General features: G+C 37.3%; 1 protein-coding gene across 1 annotated transcript in view; it reads left to right on the top strand.

The window, feature by feature from the left end:
• The window catches only part of ARHGAP15 (Rho GTPase activating protein 15), a gene marked incomplete at both ends in the record, with an annotated part of 624,759 nt that overhangs the window by 58,098 nt on the left and 545,640 nt on the right, over nucleotides 1-21,021 (top strand). The window contains 2 exons of the mRNA XM_080689640.1: nucleotides 3,938-3,999; nucleotides 15,596-15,683. Of these exons, the coding sequence (XP_080545766.1) occupies nucleotides 3,938-3,999; nucleotides 15,596-15,683 (150 nt within the window). The remainder of the gene's footprint in view (nucleotides 1-3,937; nucleotides 4,000-15,595; nucleotides 15,684-21,021) is intronic.

Raw genomic sequence — 21,021 nt, 5'->3', positions numbered from 1 at the left:
GAGAATTTAGAGAAAATATTATGGGGCTAAAAGGGCTATATAGGTCTGGTGTTGAAAGCCAAATTTTCCTCAGCAAAATCTGGTGAAAGTCTCTGGTTTGGTTCATTTCCACTTACAAACATGTATTTTAACACAACTCCTTAGATGGAATGGGGTAGATGAAAACCCACTGTTTTCAATTGTATCTGAAAACAACATAAGACCTTCTTGTAAAAATTTGAAGTGCCTCAACTTGGGGTTACAGGCTAGTGTTTCTGCCACAATCTTTACCATTAATCAAAAAGTCATCTTCAGTTCTCCTGCCTTGTTTATAGCCTCCAAAGTAGGTGGATAAACAGGTGCTCTCTGGGTATCCCATGGACATTCATTCTTCTCATCTGTGTTTCAGCGTAGATGTGTCTGCTGAGCACGTCTTCACTGCTGGCAGACTGGCTCGCATCCAAACTGGACAAATTGCTGATCATTCCTGCCATGTAATGTTAAGTAGGGCTTCTAAGGAACATTGGACACACAGATCCAGAAGCCACATTTAGCATCTGAAGACGGGTTGACATTTCTGAAGTATGAGTAGTGTAGAGAGTGCTACTGCTTTAAAGAACTATAATTTGTCCTAGAATCTGGCAAGCTGAATCCTAAATAAAAGTATATCCAAAAGCATACATAATTTTTAAATCACTACAAATAATACCATTTGAGCCCTAGGTGACCAACATGTTCAACTGCAATTTATAGATCATCTTCCCTTCGAACCATGTGATTCATATAACATGATTAGAATAATTAATTAGGGGTCATATATAAACCCACATGAAAAAAAGTAGTCTTCTTTTCACCCTAATACTCCTTTCAGCTCACTAGAAGCCTCTTGGAATAGCTATTTCCTAGTGCCTGGGACATGGTGAGGTATTTCAAAGGAGGATGATAAGGTCTAGTAAACTCATTAATTGTACCTCCTGGGAGCTTTGCTTGTCAGCATGGGACCTAGAAGAATTCAGTGTGTCAGCGCAGAAAGCCTAGTTGGAGTTTTCTGTTGCAGCCTAAAGAACAGCCTTAATCATTGTGATGGCTATCAGGCCCCCAAAAGAGGAATAGGAGTATCTTGGTACAAGCTTATAGTGGTCTAGGCTTCGGAAGGATTAAGATTGCTTTGTTAATCTTTGCCAACACATTGTAAGCCTAGTGGATGGTATTTGGGACAAGGAAATATTATTAATTAAAATATGTTAAATGAATGTGCATATATAAAGTGTCAAGGATAAAATGATAAGAAATGAACATGTGATTCTAGAAGTGAAATTGTGTGCATGATGGTAGAACATGATTATAGCACGTAGAAATGTATATCAGATACATGTAGATATGTCAGTCTTTTCATGGTAATAGCAAATGTAGTGGGTAAAAGTACCTGGTAGAAGGGTTATTAGCTTTTCATCATGACCTGGAAGGCCAATTGGAATTTGGAAGATAATGTTGGGGAAGAAAATTTGTTTTTCATCTCTTTCTCCTCATTTTCTGAGACTTCTGGGGAATTCTTCATGAGAATTCTATGGCATTGGTCCAAGACCATGGGAACTGACTCAGCCGTTAGTGGCATTTATATCACACTTATTGAGTACTAAAATGAGAAATAAATCTCTTGATTGCTTAAGTTTCAGGTATTCTGAGGAAATTCTAGCACTGCCTGGTAGAAAATTACTTATATACTCAAGAAGAGAAGGTTTCATAGAATATATCTCAATCCTGTTTATGATGATCTCTCACTGTAAGAGTATTTTTTTTCCTTTCACATTTTCTTTTTCTTTTTAGAGAAGTGGTCATCAATAATACAATTCTGTGAGCATAAAATCTCTACCCAGAGGTCTTTTAGTAAATATTTTTGGGGAAAAAAAGCTTGCAACATTATTAACTGGGAATGCACATATCAATTTTTATAATGGTTGAGAGAGTTTGTAGCTTTCTGGTAGATAAATCCATGTGTTTGGTAACTATTTTATTCTCATCAAAAGGAAGTTTAAATAAAACAATAAATTATGTCTATGGTTACACAACAAAATTTCTCAATATACTTTCCTAAAGAAAGGGACCTCCTCTGTGATGCTAATTGCTACTGAAAACATCTTTCTTCCAAACATTTATAGAAACCAGTGTTGCCCAGAGTTAAACACTGAACTTATTATATGGGCTTCAGGGGGTAGACAAAATTCCTTGGCACCAAGAAAAAAGGACAGCATACATAGACTAAGAAGTGGGCAAATCAAATGAATGCACGTATCCAAATAAAAAAAAAGTGACACCCTTGAGCACCACGGTTCTAAAAATTTCTCGAGAAAGCATCTTAGAGTCTTTTAGACTTGTGGAAAATATACCAAAGTAAAATAAAGTTTCTGAACATACAGATGTATAAAAACCACCTTATTGTCACAAATCATTACAATTGTAATCATTATTTATTCAGACAAAATGTATTCATCAAGTCTATTTTAAGAGCTAAGCACTTTGCTATGTCTCAGGATTATAACCAATAAACAAGTCAGAAAACATCTTTATATCAGAGTGTGCTTTATAAATAGGCAATTTTTTAAGACTTTGTGGTTTGGGAAACTCATTTATCTCCAAATAGCTCCTTCTCACCTGTCATATTGCAGATGATTTCTTTTTTTTAGAAGATGTCTAATTTATCACAAAGATTTAGATGAACACTGAAAATATCCATTCATTCATCCATTGGTTTGTTCAAACAGTATTTATTATTGCGAGTATTGCTAGAGCTAAGATTCAAGGAGCTGGGGACCCAGGTGTGAAAGATACATTCATTTGCCTTCAGTGAGCTCACAACACAGGTGCAGGGACAGGACCTAAGCAGCTAATTACAGTGCAATCTATCCTCATGATAAGAGCAGGATGAAAATGGAGATTCAAGACAAGGGTACCTGAGAGAGATTACAGATGGATCATAAAAATGCATTCTAATAAATTCCAGGTGACTTGAATTTTAAAATTGACTTAAAATAGATTAATATATTTTGGAAAATGTGAGACGAGACATGGTTGGGCTAGAGTATTACAGTTGATGAATATATGTACATATGGCTGGTATGTGGTGTGGCCCTCTGCTACAAGGCAGATGACTTTTTCAAGCCTTTGGAGTACAGCATGAGGGAGAGGCTATGGGCAATGATGGAGTGAAAAGATGGAACACAGGCTAAGGGACTGGAATGGTACATACATGGTAGAAAGAGAAGGGTAGAAATAGGGCAATGCGACATTAAAATGCTTCCTATAATTTCAAACATCTCCACAGAGATTTAACAAATTGTCAGATCTCCTCTAAGAAAATTGTATCTGTCTTAGCAAGTGGAAGCCAAAACATACAAATAGGGAAAGGACAGCAACCCCACATCAGAGAGGAAGACAGTGAGGTGCCCTGACCACAGTGTCCCTCAGTAACTAGCCACATGCATAAACTGTTGCTGCTTCAATGCTCTTCCATGACTCCACTGGCTCAGTTACCCAGTTCTTTTGAATGCAGCCCCCCTTGACCCGACCTCTGCAGGAACTGTGGTAGCTAAGAAAAAAACAGTTCTTTCAAGGATAGTTGGTAAAACTAAGGAAGGCATTTAATTTGTCTTTGTTTTACCACTTTGAATTAATTTTTTAAACAAATGAATTCATTGCACAGAAAGAAAAGTAGTAAAGGTATATCACTACCTAAAAAAAAAAATTCACATCCCTCTTCTTATTCTGTCTTTTGGATATTTAATGTCTTATAAGGACTGTGATCTTGCAGGTACTTCCCAAAAGCTAGGCAGGCATTATTAACAAAGTTCTGGGACTGGAAACTTCCATCACTGCAGTGACTCTTGGAAAGCATGGGTTCATTCAAACTAAAAATGCATAGGAGTGTGTCACAGTTTTAACATCCGCATTTTTCTTGCAGATGGTTGAAAAAGAAGGCTATCTTCAAAAAGCTAAAATTGCAGATGGAGGAAAGAAACTAAGGTAATGGAAGTTCTTCAATTCACTATTGTATAACTATACTGGTTTTCTGTATCCTCAACTTGCGTCAATGCTATTGTTTGGGAGGGAAGGCCTTATGGTATCAGACTATAATAATCTTTTCTGACACCACTATGATCAACATTATTTTAATATAATTATACTTTTCAAATAAAGGCACTGCATTCTATATTGTTGCACCAAATGTATACATAGAATGTTTCTTGTTTTTCTGGGGCTTGAAATCTTTTTTTAAAAATAAAATTTTATTGGTGCATTGTAGTCATACTTCTTAATAGGATAAGAAAACTTTAGATATACATGCAACCAATCTGCCCTTACCCAGTCCCTAACCCCTCCCCTCCCCCTCCCTCCTTCCCATGCTTGGTTTCCTGATTAACTTTGATATGTCTGTTTAAGTGCATCATTTGCTTTAAGAATTTCCCTCTCCCCCCCCATCCCCTCAGATAGGTCACTTTAATTACTCCTCTATAGGATCTCTTCTTCATCTAGAGTTCTTCCTGTTACCCATTTCTTCCTAGTTTTTGCACATTAGGAAAAGCATCTGATTTCTTATTTTTGTGACATTTCACTGCAAATGCCATAATTTTGTTCTCCTTTATGGCTGGGCAAATTCCATTGTGTACACATCCCAGAGTTTTATAATCCACTCATCTGTTGAAGGACATCTTGGCTGGCTCCACAGTTTGGCAATGGTGAATTGTGCATCTATGAACATGGTTGCTCATGCATTAGTTTGGTATTTTGGTTTTCATTCTTTTTTGGGGTATCTACCAACAAGAATGAAATATTTTTGAAATAAAGAGACAAGGTGAAGGATTTTGGTTTCCAAAATTAATAGATGAGAGGCTGACTGGACTTATTTGCAATATATAAATATCTAAATGCAGCACAATGAGAAAACACATTTGAAGATAAAGGATGTGAACTATGTTTGTAGCTTAAAATACAAGTGATTTGATAAAAATTAAAATAAAACAAAATCACAAATAAGGAATAAGAACTCCCAGATAACAACACAATAAATCGAAGGAAAAAATGAAAGGTTGATGAGAGAGTCAAGATATTCATTCTATTGTGTGTATGGTTTATTTAATAATAGTCATCTCTATTTTATGATTTTTGCTATTTCTCACATCATTCCTATTTTGTATTTAGCTTTGCAGAAGGTGAAAGGTATACACAAAGTGCTGGTAGGGAGGGAAGCTATTTGGTCACAAGTGTATTATTAACAGTTAAAACTATGTAGAATAATTGTTCTAGTTAGCTACACAATGGGACCCTCATTAATTTTATAATGAAATTCATTATAATGATACACCTGCCAAAACTAGAGAATAAAATAAGCATTTGTTTGATGGCTAGAATGGATTACGTGTTTGTTTGTTGTGTGTTTGTTTGGTGGTGGTACTGGGGGTGGAACCCAGAGGCTTTCTACTTCCAGGCTATACTCCCAGACATATTTTATATTTTACTAGGAAACAGGGTCTCACTAAGTTGCCCAGAACCTCACTAAGTAGCTGAGGCTGGCTTTGAACCTGTGAGATCCTCCTGTCTCAGCCTCCCAAGCACGGGGATTACAAGCATGCACCATAACGCCTGGCTGTATATTTATTAAAAAGAAGTAAATTTGGGGGCTGGTCTTCCATAATTCTATTACTTAAAATACTTATTCTTAGCCAGGCATGGTGGCGTATGTTTGTAATCCCAGAATTTGGGAGGCTGAGACAGTAGGATTGTGGTTCGAGGACAGCCTCAGATACTACTTAGTGAGGCCCTCTGCAACTCAGTGAGACCCTGTTTCAAAATAAAGAATAAAAATATAGCCGGGCGTGGTGGCGCACGCTTGTAATTCCCGCACTTGGGAGGCGGAGACAGGAGGATCGCGCAGGTTTGAAGCCAGCTGTGCTGGCATAAGAGACCCTGTTTCAAAAATATAAAATAGGTCTGGGAGTGTAGCCCGGAGGTAGAAGGGCTTCCAGGAACTCCAGTAACACTAAAAAAAAAATAATAATAAATAAATAAAATAAAATAAAAATATAGGGCTGGGGGTGTAGCTTGAAGGTAGAATGCCCCTCGGTTCCATCTCCAGTACCAAAAGAAAAATAAATTCTTATTTTAAGTAACTAGCTGTATTATCTGCCCATATCATGTCTTACTCGGAGATAGCAAACAGGGCCTTGGGTATTTTAGATTGTTTCTTGGCAGTGGCTAAACAGCTACCCTCCCTTAAAGATGCAAAAAAGATGCACAGAAGACAAGATGTGATGCAAAACTTCTCTATGGGAATGGGCTAAACCCTGCTAAGGTGGAGTGCTGAGTTGATGAGTCAGGTCTTAAAGGAGCCACAGGAGGGAGTCTTTGACTTAGACTAAGCCAGCTTTGAGTGCTCTTCCTTCTCATAAACTTCATCCTAAACCTACAAACTTAAAAAGAGTAGGAAAGGTATAGGGATGCCTCTCCCAAAATGAGGAAATTGGGAGGGATCCTTTGGTCCCTCATCAACCATTCTGCCAACTACATGGCCAAGGAATGTTAATCCAATGTTGTTTTATTTTTATTTTGTTAATTGGTATTGTAGTTAAGCCTAATTTTGTTTATTTGGATTCTACATTCTGAGTATTGACTACTCATGAACTTTAACTATATTGAATTGTTTCTTGCTATTTTACTTTTAGCTAATTTAAGATAAATTCTAATATGTTCTAGAAAGAAATATTTTTAGTTTTAGGCATTATAGATACTACCTCAAAATTTGTGGAGTTTTTTTATTACATATAATCTACGAATAGAACATTATACATATAATTACCGTGTTTAATAACATGATATTCTACAAAGTTGGTGGGCTGTAAAATATCAAACAATTCCACCCTTTTTAATTAATTAATTAAAATTTTTTTTTTTGTGGGTCTCGGATGGAACCCAGGGGCATTTGACCTCTGAGCTACACCCCCTGCCCTATTTTTTATTCTTTATTTTGAAACAAGGTCTCACTAAGTTGCAAAGAGCCTCACTAAGTAACTGAGGCTGTCTACAAACCGTGATCCTCCTGTCTCAGCCTCCTGAATGCTGGGATTACAAGCGTGAGCCACCACACCCAGCTCCTACGCTTTTTTTAAATTTGATTTTTAAGTTGAGTCCAGTTTATTAAAGGAGTTATAATTGCATCGTACTCTAGGATATTAGGGTAAACTTCCTAATGCTTTTCATTTTTTCACTTATGTTTTCTAAAGACAAATACTAAGCCTGGAATACTTGATCAAGTTGCATGACCAGTTTTAAATTAATCAGACATATTATAATGTTGTTTGTCCAGAGAGTTTGTGTGCTTGCTTTTATCCTTAGCAGCAAAATGGTCAGTCTAGGGATAACCTTGAAAAACTGTGTAGTTTTTAATCCCATTGATATTTTGCAATTACTAAATAATATAACACCATTACTATACTTTCTACTTCCTATTTGAAATCCTTTTCATTAGGCTTTTTCCCATTTATCAAGGATTTTATATCATTTTAATAAATTTTAATGAATTAATACACAATGTTAGTAGGTACTCCCACTGTCAAGCACTTAGCTAAATGTTTTACTAAAAATACTCAAAATGATACTAGATTATGGTCTGTAGTATTACTTCCTATTATACAAATAAAGACATTTAGTTACCCATATTAACCTCTCCTAAATTTTGTTGTAGGGACAGTTAGTATCTGTGCTTTATCGTTCTTCCTGGAAGCTGTATTTTTATTTCCTGCCATTCACAGTACCAAGAGCTTCAATGTCACTTCATATATGTGTGTGCATTTGTGTGTGTTATTCTGTCAAGCTTTTCACTCATAGATTCATTTTAGATCTTCCACATCTTATATTATTTCATTACTTTTTATATTATCCTTGTATTATTTCTTATGTTATTCTCCTATTATTTTATTTTCTCTTTCTTCTTTTTATTTGTCTTTTTATCTTTTGTATATTTTCTCTAAAAAATCATTTGATTTTTTTCAATATGAAAAGGAGAAGGTGACAAGAAGGAGAACTTGTTGGCTACATCTTATATTCATAAAAGGCCCTAAATTTAGCCTTATTTCCAAATGAGGCTATACACATTTCCCTTGTGATACACTGACAGGCTTGAAAGCAGAATATATTCAGCATTCAACTTTAATTTTTAATTATGAACATAGAAATTATGTGTCGGCTTTTCTGATGAAGCTTAGAAATTTCTTCATTTGGGGAATTTCATCAAAACCCTAAGTCACACTGGCCTCTGTGAAACTCTCCGAGGTCTTAGTAAAAAAGTTATATTCAGGGCGTAAGTTTGCAAATGCACCTGACAGTGTGATCATGCAATTTCAATACCTCACAGTTGTCTCTCTGCACCTACATCTTCCCTTTTGTCGGTTCCTTTGTGGTTCAGTAGATCTCATCAAGTGTAGATTCTCCTTCTGTTTTCTAATTCAGAAGAATATGGAAATACTTGGGAGTGGAAATATGGACGGAAATCAGGTATGAAAAGAAATAGAGGTGCAGAGGGGGTGTTGCAGAATTTATTTCTACTGGTTTATGTCTACTACTCTCATCCTAGGGCCCATAGCTCTTAGACCTTGTGTGTGTGTGTGTGTGTGTGTGTGTGTGTGTGTGTGTGTGTTAAAAGAATTGTTACTCAAAATAGATTTCTTTTAGAATGGGATGCTAAGGTGTCCTCCTCTTGCAAATTCATTTTTTCCTTAGTGCTTTCTGCTCAGGATAGCAATATATTTTTCCTGGCCAAATCTGTTTACTTCTATTTTCTTTCAACACTAACAGAGAGGTGTGTGTTGTATGTTTCTATATTTCCATGTTTCTTTGACTCATCTTTTATCAGAGGTAAATTATAAGAAGCTTTGGATATGAAAGAGAAGAAAAAAGTTTCTAGCCCACCAGCCTCATACTGAGGGCATTTGAGTGGCTGAGGGATTCTGCAGTGCGCTGGTCAGGCATGCGACAATAGATCACTTTCACTGCCACCACTAGCAGAGAATCAGGTCAAATCCGGTGTGAGGAACCCAGGTAACAGTGGCAGGGCCTAAGGAATAGAGGATGAAGGTGATGAGGAGGCCTCCTGCATGCTTTCCTGTTCATGGTCTGTCACTTCATTACGTGAAGGATGCATGAGAGACAAGCATAGGATATGAAGCGCTGGTGCTTAGAGAAAATGAGTGTGTTAAACCCAGAGCTCGCGCTCACAGATTCTTATAATGGTCATGAATATTTTAAGGGCCATTTTCCATCAAGCATTCTCTAGATAAGCAGTTCCTATCAAAGCTGTTCTTATTGTGTGCTGCCACCTGGTGTCCGTTTTGAAGAATGGCAAGCTAATACGTATGTAAATTTTTCGTTCTTTCTTTCTTTCCTTCTTTCCTTCTTTTCTTCTCTCTTTCTCTCTCTTACTTTCTTTCTTACCTTTGTTCTTGTTGTTGGTTTGGGTTTGGTTTTGTTTTAATTTTCAACTTCACGACTCAGAATTTGTTTTAGGAAAGTTATGCGAAGTTTCCCACCTGCATAAACTGTTTCATCAATTGTGTAAACGGAACATAATGGCTCTTAAATTTATTTATTTCTACTTCCTTTATAATATTAGTTAGCATCTTTATTCCATTAACATGTGATTTGGTTTGTATGTAAAAACAAACAAATAAAAGAAGATACTAAATTTCTGTCCAATATCTGCTTCCTGCACTGAATAACTGGCATGAACCCCTCACCTGACTTTTACATGATCGTCTCTGTGGAGACCTGCTTGGTACCTCTGACTTTCTGAAATTGGATATTTCCTGAACTATGTGTCTTGCTTTACCCTTAAGTCATGCAGCAACTTATTTTTTATCCTCCCATATTAAAAATCACAAAGTAATGTTATGAATATTACAATGAAACGTGAAGGCATTAACTGTTTCTGCTGTTGCATGAATTTACTCGCTTTCCCTCATGATAGGGATGGAAGGCAGGGATAAAATGGCAAGCATTAGAGAAGGGACTTTCTCAAGCTAAAATGTAGCTTTGCTCCAGGGAGTAGAGGTCGGTCGGTCTGTCTGTCTGTCTGCCTTGTGGTACAGGGATTGTGAAACGGGGTTTCTTGAGAAGAAACACGGCGTTTCCTTAAGATGAAACGGAGTTTCTTGAGAAGAAACTCGGTGTTTCCTTACTGGATTCTTGTCTGTGGTTATTGAAGAATGACACCCGCAAACGTCAGGAAAGGAGTAAAAGGTTTATTGGAAACAACAGGGAATAGGGAAAGTGGCAGAACACCTCTAAGGGCTGTCGGGTCTCTGATGTCCAGCAGCTGCCTTCAGGACAATACTTAGGGTACCCCAAGCCAAATGCCTTCAGTTTCAAGCTGCTTTCTCCCAAAGTCCATGCGATCTGCCAGAAAAGAAGTGCAGGTCACCCCTAGGTGCCCTGGTCAGCCTTGATGTCCAGCAGAGGCCTTCAGGTCACTACGCAGGTGTTTCCCGGGCCAAGTGCCTTCAATTGCACCCCACCTTCTCTCAAAGCTAACCTGACCTGCGAGAGAGAGAGAAAAGCTCCCCAATGGGGAGGGGTTCCCAGAGTGGGTAACTGTCCTGGTGACTGGTCTTGGGGTTTATATATTTCTGCATGTCCTCTGTTGGTTGGAGTTTGGGAGGCAGTTCTTAAAATTTGCATAGGGTATCTGCATGTCCTTTGAGGGGTCTCCTTTCAGTCAAGGTGTCAGACTTGCTCCAGTGATGTCTCCTGGGTTTGTTGATTAGTAAACAGATGGTTTTGTGAAGCTTTGGTCATTCTTATCTCTGAACCTTGGAAGAGCTGGTCTCTTTTAGGAGCCTTGGAAGTTAAGTGGTGTTTGTTGCCCCTCAGGAAATTAAGTTTTTCTACCGGCCTCTTCCCTATCTGCCTACTTCCTTTATTCCCCCTCAGGATTGAATGCATAGGGTTTCTACATCCAAGATATACCTACAGCTCTATTTTATTTTATTGTGAAACAATGTCTTCCTTGTTAAGAGCATCATTAAGTTTCTGAGGCTGGTCCTGAACCTGTGATCCTACTGTCTCAGCTTCCCAAGTACTGAGATTAAGGATATGCACCACCATACTTGGCTTCTAGTACTTCTTTGATGACAGTCTGTCTCCCTCTTGACGCCTGTCATGAGGCTCTGCATGGACTTGCTCAAAAAGACTAACAGGATAACAAATGATCAGGTGCTATCTGCTCTAATACAGCTGATACCTTGAAGTGAGCATGGGCTTTGAGGTCCAGGAGACTTGGCCTGATCCCATCTTTCTGGCAAACGTGCATAAGTAGGATGTGGTTCTACTCAACCTCAGTTGTCTCCTTGGTATTATAGGGGAATAATCCATCTCCCAGAGTTACTCAGAGGGTTTGTGTGTTTGTTTAATGCCTGTCTTCCTCTGGCCAGTGTCAAAATCTTTGTGGTGTCTCTTACTTGCCAGCCCTTTGAGTTGTTTTCGACGCATGGTAAATGTTCAATAGATACTTGTATGCATTACATAAGTGTCACAAGTATGTAATACACACAAAAGACCAGGTAGCATACCTGGTACGGAGTAGGGGTCAATGCAACTTGATAGCCCGTATGATTAACTCATGTCTGAGAAGTAGGAGACTTCTGCAGGGAGCTCAGGTATCCAGCTTGGGAGTAGTGGGGTTTTGCCAGTATTTCTAAAAAGGGTCTGGTTAAATAGAGTGACCCATTGCTGATTTGTTGTTACAGGGTATACAGAAAAGCTTTTATAATTTGAAGATTTCAACCAAAACTATGTTGAAATCTGAGGCTGAGGATATCCTTAAGCAAGTTAGCACTGTTCAATTCTTTAAAAAAGAATATTAAGTAATAGGTCACAGACCTTGTCAGAGAAATTGGATTTGACTTTAAATGTAAGCATGTGGCCTTAAGTTAGTTAACTAAATCTCTGAGCCTCATTTTCCATATTAGTAAATAGAGATATTAATACCTTTATCATTTTTATGAGAGGGAATAATGCTCAGGAAGACAATAAAACTTATTCTAGATACTCAAAATATTTTATGCTAATGCTTATTTTAAAATAAATCATGGCATAAACTGAAATGAAAGAGAAGCATCTACAAGCAGCATTTCACTATTCATTTTGAAGTGAAATTTTTGTGTGTGTGTGTGTGTGTGTGTGGTGCTGAGGATTGAACCCTGGGGCATTCGTGCCTCTGAGCTACACACCCAGCCATATTTTATTTATTTTTTTATTTTGAAACAGGGTCTAACTAAGTTGTAGAAGGCCTCACTAAGTAGCTGAGGCTGGCTGAGAACCCAGATTCTCTGGTCTCAGCCTCCCAAGTATTAGGATTGCAAACATGCACAACCATGCCCAGCTGTGAAATTCTTTTTAAGCAACGGAATTCAGCCCTTGGAATATCTTTTGCTTTCATTCTAAGACAATACATGGTTTGTCATTTATAAGTTGAAGATAAATGCCAATATATGTAAGGCGTTAGAGAGATTCATGTTACCATGCTGCCAGCACTTACAGTGCTTCCCCTCTTCTGTTCCTTCATCTGGTTTACCAAACAGGGACACAGTTCACAGCGGTTCAAAGTCCTAAAACAGAAGAGTGAGGTAATTGAATTCCAGGCAGCTTCCTTTGTAACTGGTTCCAGTTCCAAGTTTAAGAAAGAGGAGAGTTTTGCCAGCAAGTTCTATAAATGGTCAACATCTGAAACAGATTCAATCAAAACCATTAATCCAGAACTTTTGATAGATAGGAAGCAAAGAAGGTGTAGTATCCCCCTGCCAGAAAATCAAAAATACAGTAGGGAAGCTCCCAGGCAGCTTAAAGATGGATTCAGTCAGGGGGAGGGTCTTCTGTACTCTCCAACCACATATGGTCAAAAAAGGGATGATGATAAAAATCTCTCAGTCTAGACCAGCAGTCATTTTAATATTTCTGTTTTTGCTTTTGGGAGCTATCTAATATTATAACCAGCACAGAGAGGAGGTGATGGCTGTTTCATTTCACCATGTTACTGATGGAACCTACAAGGAGAAATGAGCGCTAAGGCTCAGGGAAAACATCTAAGTGGTTTTCTTGCTTTGCTTGCTTGCTTGCTTTCTCTCTCTTTTTCTTCCCTCCTTCCTTCCTTCCTTCCTTCTTTTCTCTTTCTCTTTCTTTCTTTCTTTCTTTCTTTCTTTCTTTCTTTCTTTCTTTCTTTCTTTCTTTCTTTCTCTTTCTTTGGGTCTGGGAATGGAACCTAGGGGCATTCAACCTCTGAGCTACATGCCCCTGCCCTAGGTTTTATTCTTTAATTTGAAACTGGGTCTCACTAAGTTGCGGAGGGCCTCACTAAGTAGCTGAGGCTGGCCATGAACCATGATCCTCTGGTCAGCCTCAGGAATGCTGGGATTACAAGCATGCGCAACTACGCCCGGCTAGTTTTCTTGCTTTTCTTAACTTTAAATCATTCCATTGAAAATGTGGCTATTTAAAGACAAGTGGGTCTAAGAAAAGAGTATTTGTATATTGGAAAATCCACATTGTGTTTCTTTTGTGTACGTTTCTTCTGTTATTTTTTAACACAATGGTGTATCATTAAAAACGCTTCAGGCATGTAAGAATAACCTAATTCCTTTTTGTAAATATTAACCTTACTGAATCAAAACTGCTCTTTCAATCAAGGCCCTAGATTCTAAGAAGCAAATGGAAATAAATTACACAAAGATCTTAAACTCATTTTTGCCATATTTTTGTGTGGTTTTTATTGACCTGAATGAAGTCTTTCTGTAAACATTTTTTACCACTTCTTGTAAACTGAATTTAATTGTTTTGAACTAAATGTTAAATCAAAGCAAACAGCAGTATGATATAATAAGTGGAAACTTTTATATTTTAATACACTTACTGGCTTTAGCACCTAAAAAAGAATACTTTTCATGATACTAACACATATTATAACTACAAAAGTAATGTATGTTCTGTGAGGAAAAATGGTAAGAATTAAAAATCATAAAGAAAAAATAAAAACCTTGATTTAATATTTTCTTTATTATTGCTTCATTCTCTCTCTTTCTCACTCGCATATATATATATTTCTTGCTCATATATATAATATACATACAACCTAAGTAATATATATACTACTTAAGTTGTTCAAGGCACTATGCTAGGCACTGAAAATACCTCAGTAAGAATAAAATTAATTTCTATCACTTTAGGACTTATTTTTTAATGGGAGAGATGGAGGTAAAAGTTAAAAATATTTTAATATGTCATAAATGATACTCAAGAAAGAAAGAAAAGGCACATTTAAGGAAGCAACATTTGGACTTCTGATGAATGGAATTAATCAGAAGGGGCTGTGATAGGTAACTATTGTCCTAGGTAAATAGCACAGCATGGTGTTATATACATAGCATATTATGGTCTGCATTAAAATCTTCCCCCTTCAGTATTCTTCTATAGAATAGGGTTCATTATCCTATTATATGAATCCATTATATGCAGTTTACTCAGGATTTTTTATTTTTTAATATTTTAACTGCAAAATTAGCAGATGATGGTACACTTTATTCTTATGCACAAAGCCCTACAAACTTCTGTGAATACTGCTTTAGAATAAATTTAAGCTTGGGGGGGAATGAACATATTTAGTCAAACAAAACACAAGGTTAAAAATATTTATTAAAAACATATTGTCGACTGGCACTCCGGAAAGGATGTGCCAGTTTACATTCCCACCAATAAAGTATGAGACAATCCATTTCTTATATCCCCATTAACTCTAGGTATTATCATTCCCTTTAATCCTTAGCAATTTGATAGACAAAGAGGAAAAAGTAATGTCACTGTTTTTACTTGCATTTCTTTGATTTTGATGTAATCTAATATTATAAAAATGGTTTTAATTAAGAAATTGCAGGCACTGATAAGTTTTTTATACTCTGAACTGTACTAATTCATTAAAAGGAAGAAATCATGAAAGAAGAAGTTCTAATTTGCAGCTTTACTTGGTTCCTTTTGCTGTAGTCTTTTTGTGGAAAGGAGATGCATGGACACAAAACATTAGATGTGTAGTAGTTTACAAATATCTCAGAAAACTCTACAAATCAATACACTTTTAGAGACATGTCATACCTTTTAAAAATTAGAGAATGATTTTATTATTAGCTGAATCCCATATACCATATACAGATTTTTGTTAACTATAGAGAAAAATTATAGAAAAAACAAGTTAAAAATGGAATCAGCACTCATTCAAATGTTGCTCAGGCCATATTTATAAGTGATTTCTAAACCAGGCATGGTGGCGCACACTAGTAATCCCTGTGCTTGGGAGGCAGAGACAGGAGGATGGCGCAGGTTCGAAGCCAGCCTCGCTGTCTTAAGAGACCCTATTTCCAAATAAAAAATATAAAAATAGGTGTGGGAGTGTAGCCCGAAGGTAGAAGGGTTTCCAGGAACTCCAGTACCACCACCACTAATAATAATAATAATAATAATAATAATAATAGTAAATTAAATAAGTGATTTCTTTTAATGATGAAGCTTTTCTCCTGTTTCTTTTCCTAAGGAAAAACTGGTCATCTTCCTGGATTGTTCTTTCCAGTCGAAAACTAGAATTTTACAAAGAATCCAAGCAACAGGCTCTGTCCAATGTGGTAGGTGGTTCTGTCCCTATTGTTACCATCCTTGCAGAAATATTGTTGAACTAAAAGTTTGTTTTCATCAGAAATCACACTAAAGCCTCCAAGCTACAATTGTCTGAAAGCACATAGAGGAAATGACTCAATAAACTTTTAATCAGATGAAGGGAAAAATAGGACTTAGTGTCTATTTTATTAAGTGCTGCATTTGGAGAATAATCACAAAATGAGATGAATGGTGAGCAGCCTCCTAGTAATGCGAAGGTAACACTTTAAATTAAGGTGCCATTTATAAATGCTTTATTCTTATTTATGAAATAATCACTAAATGCAGCTACTTGCTCAAATAATGTATTATAAAGTATGTTATAAAATGCATTAGTAATAAATGCTTAACGGATGAGACTATGGGAAGCTGTTTTAAAGAATATTATAAGACGTAAATCGTATTAAACCATGTATGTGCATCTTTAATACATGAATTTAAGTTGTTATCTAGCATGCTATAAAGCGTTTCACACATTAATAAATAATAATAAACCGTTTATAAATGGCACCTTAATATAGGGTGTTACCAGTGAGGAAACACTCTAAGTTAACAGAGTAATTTTTTTATCTTAGTCTGTGACATTCACTATATCCAGCTAACCTTTTTGAATATTTCTATGAGTCCATCTAATGGGGATAATACAATTTCTGTAACCTGTAGTTATTGCAAAATGAAATTTGTTGGATTTCTTCATTGTACCTGGAGGAGGGCCTATAGTGATCTGACAGTGATAATAAGTAGGAGCAATTCAGAGCTAGTTACTTGGGCAATTCAAGCTTAAAACCTTGCCGCCCAGATACAAGAACTGCCACAAGATGTAGGCTGCAGAAGGCAGGCAATGTATCTGACAGACTCCTGATTAAGAAGGACTCCAGGCAGGAACCAACCTGCCACAGCCCATTGGCTGGATGGGCGACAGGGACAGGGGTTGAACCACAATGAACTAATTTATGCTTGGCAGGTAAAAAAACAAAACGACGGAAAGTTCTTTGCTTTCCAGCCACTAGTCATGTTTGCTATGTAATCCTCTCTAAATAGAAAATAGAAAGTCATTTGTTAAGAGATGTTTTTAAAGGCGATTTTAGTAAGAACAAAAGGTAGATTTTGGCTTGCTCCTGATAATTGCCATAGCCTTTATCCCCAAAATGGCTTGCTGACTTTGGAGTCTTGGTGTGGTCCAATCTGTAAACTAATTATGAATAAATTAAAAATATATCTCAGTCCTTTGAATTTTTAAATGCCTCAGAAATTTGTTTGGGGGTTTTGTTTTGTTTTCATTTCTTGGCTACAGTCAGGTTGAGATAATCTTTTTAAGAAAAATAAAATACCCCTAAGGGCCCAGGCACAAAACATCTCCCATCCATTTGCAGGTCCTTTGTGTTGCCTTTGAATGTGTTCTAAGGGGAAGTCAGGAAGGCAGGAGAGTGGCTTGCCTGGCTGGGCTTGGCTGCTGAAAAGATGATCTTCATCCTGCTGGGTGAGAAGAATTCCACAGGAGCACAGTTTATGTGAATGTGCTGGGATAATGGGGAGAGATTAGGCTCCATATTAAAGCATTTGGTTTACTTTTATTTTATTATTTTAATCTCCTCCTACCAGGAGATAAAATTCTCAGCTGTTTAATTATATACAGGTGAAAGAAAACTCGCGCTCAGATTGGAGGCAAACCTTGCACGTTAGCTCCATAATTGTATGCCTCCCCGTCAAGTCAACCTTCAGAATTGTTAGAAACTGACAATAGACTTGACTTGTAGAAGAAATTCGTTAGCATTTTTTTGGCAGTCCCTATTTATTACTTCTGGCCTCGTTTTCAATGCTCTTATGGTTTCTCCCAGGCATTCATTGTCTTCAAAGTGAATTCGGGGCAGGAGCTAACTGTTTTGTGGTAATGGGGAAGAGAATTACAGATTCATGTTTGTACTGCATGAATTGTCTTGCTAGTCAACTTCTTGGATTCATTTCCAACCAAGTATTAAAGACCTAGTGGGATAGCCCACATTTACCAATCTGAGTCCCAAAGAAACGATACGATGATTGCCAGGCCCTGATTAAAGATGCCGTGGTTTTATTTTGAGAGAAATTCATGCTCAAGTTTCTGTTTCCCATGCGCCCCCTTTGACATACCCTGGTGTTCGTTGTGCTTCTCGGAAAAAGCCTGTCGGTTCCTCCAACGGGTCAGTAGGAGCTGTCTGAGTGATGTCAAATGTGGCTTAAACAAGTAAATAGCATTTTAATCTATACAGAAGGATCTTTTGCTGTTAATGCAGTAGTGAGACAAAGCAGCAAAGTAACTAAGAACACGCTTTGGAGAGGAACCGGCCTCAGGGTCAGAATTCTATTTTTGCTGCGTGGTAGTTGACAAAGTTACTCAATTTCTTTGAGCTTCCAATCATCACCTGTGGAACAGGGATAGTGATATCGGCCAACAAAATTAGTAAGTAATGAAAAGAGCGTAACAAAAATAATAAGATGTAATAGCTGTAAAATAATTATTAATGCTAAATTATAATATACTCTATTAAACGTATCATATAGTATATAATTTAGAATATAGTATAACATTATCATAATATGTTCTCTCTATATACACCTCACTTGAACTGATTCAGAAGAGAAAATTAAGCCGGGCATGGTGGTGCACGCTTGTAATCCCAGCATTCAGGAGGCTGAGACCGGAGGATCTCAGTTCACAGACAGCCTCAGCTGTTTAGTGAGGCCCTCTGCAACTTTGTGAGACCCTGTTTCAAAATAAAGAATAAAAATAGGGCAGGCAGGGGTGTAGCTCGGAGGTAGAATGCTCCTGGGTTCCATCTCCAGACCACAAAAAAATAAAAAATAAAAAAACCAAAAATTGTATTAATTCAAGGAATACAACCTTGCATGGTTTTCAGAAGAAGTTTGTATCCAAGAGCAGAATCAAACCTTGTGTCTGAGAGGCAGCTAATGCCTCAAATGAACCAATCCCTCCACTTGGAACTCCAGAAGTAAACTCTCCCAGGTTCATACGTATTTCTTGAGAGTCCCCTTCTCATTTCATTCCATGTTAAACTATTTTCTTCCTCACTAAGGTTTTTATAGTTCGTATCTGTCTTATTCACATAGGGCTGCTATAACAGAATGCCATAGGCTGGATGCCTAAACCGACATTCATTTCCACAGTCTGGAGACTGAAGGTCCACTCTGAAGGCACTGACATGCCTGGTGTGTGCAGATGTTTTGGTTCTTGGTGTGCATTTGGCCATCTTCTTTTTGTGATATCACATGATAAAACATGAGAGAGAGAAGCTCTTCATGCAAGGATACTAATCCCATGTGTGAAGGCTCTGTCTTCATGACCTAATCACCCAAATGCCCTGTCTCCTAGGACCATGACACTGGGGTTTAGGATTCAACCTAGACATTTTTAAGGAAACACACACATTCAGTCCATAAAAATACACAATTCCCATTTTTATTCAAAGCTGCCTACCTCTGAAACTATGAACAGAATCACCTCTCTGGTCTGTGAGCTAATGAGTCACACAGGCTCTATTTAAGGAAAAGGTTTACTGATCTATTCTGATTTTGTAATAAGGACACTAAGAATGAACCAACCACCTACTATCATTGTCATTGTGTTAAAGAAAGAACATCAGGCTGGGTGTGGTGGCGTACTCTTGTAATCCCCAAATTTGGGAGGCTGAGACAGGAGGGTTGCACAGGTTCAAAGCCAGCCTCAGCTACTTAGTGAGGCTCTCAGCAACTTAGTGAGACCCTGTTTCCAAATAAAATATAAAATAGGTCTGGGAGTATAGAAAACCCACTGGGTTCCACCCCCAGTACCACCACGAAAAAAGAAAGAAAGAAAGAAAGAAAGAAAGAAAGAAAGAAAGAAAGAATAAGGAAACACCACAATCCAAAATCCAGGCAGGATAAAATCTTTAAATAAAAGAAACTGTCCCCTTAACAAAAATAATAAAATAATTACAGGTCTACATAGATGGTCTCTATTTTATTCAGTGTACTTTACTGGATCAGGTATGGCCTGGGCTGGCAGGTGAGGAGGTCACTTAAGAGCTGCTGGTGTCTCCAGGTACAGAATTTCTGGATTATGAAAAACATCATGGTGTTCATTTTCTCATATTTTTAAAAATATATTTTTTATTTATAATTCACTATAAATTTAAAATATTTGCTGAAAAATACTACTGAAACCCTTCATAGTAAAATATAGAAAACATCTATGTATATTTTAGCAGTTATTAACCGATCAACTATGATAGCTGCAAGGTTAATAAACTCTGCCAGCCCTCCACAAGCCCCACCTCTCCTGTCTCTGTCTTCATGGCCTTTTTCTGGCCCAGGAGGTAGCCACTGACTTGCATTTTGGTCCGTATTTTATTGCCTTCTATATTTATTTTTTCACCTCTATCAATATTCCTCAAAATTGGAGTTTAAACCAGGCTTAATGGCACACATTTGTAATCCTAGTAATTAGAGGCCTGAGACAGGAGGAATCATAGGTTAAAAGCCAGGCTCAAAATTTAGCAAAACCCTCAGCAACTTAGTGAGACCTTGTTTCAAACTGAACAACAACAACAACAAAAAGATAATAACAACTGAATATATATATCGAGGTAGAATATCCCTGGGTTCAATACTCAGTCCAAAAAATAAATAAAAACATAGTTTAGTTTGTCTCTGAATATATGAATGAAATCAGTGTATTTTTTTGTTTTTTGTTGAATCTTATACTAAGTATGTCTTGCTTTTTCTGTTCTTTAATATGTATTTTATATTATTTATTTGGTACATTATAATTTTACATTGTATTGGGATACAGAGTACCAGAAAAATACATGCATGTGACTCTTGGGGACTTCTTCATTGGGTTGCCCCCACATCCCCCTCCTACATTTTTTTTCTATTGGTTTGGGAATGATATGCCTAGTTTCTATTCTATTAGCATTTAGCCTAAGGTAATAACACTGATACTTATTAAAGACTAAGGCTGCTCAGATTGTTTCTCCTCTTTCTCCTGTTCCTCCTGTTCCTCCTCCTGCTCCTCTTCTTCTTCCTCCTTGTCTCCCTCCTCCTCCTCTTTCCCCTCCTATTTGTCTTCCTGCTCCTCCTTTTTCTCCTCCTCCTCCTCCTCTTCCTTTTCCCCCTCTTCCTCCTTCTCCTTCTCTTCCTCCTTTTCTTTTTCCTCCTCCTCTCCTTCTTTCTTCTGTGTGTGGTACTGGGGATTAAATCTAGGAGCATTCTACCTCCAATATATACCTCAACCATTTTTAAAAATATTATTTTGTTTTAAAATGGGGTCTC

Source organism: Muscardinus avellanarius (assembly GCF_963383645.1).
Source record: "Muscardinus avellanarius genome assembly, chromosome: 2".
Lineage (NCBI taxonomy): Eukaryota > Metazoa > Chordata > Mammalia > Rodentia > Gliridae > Muscardinus > Muscardinus avellanarius.
This window is presented reverse-complemented; position numbering and strand designations above follow the sequence as displayed.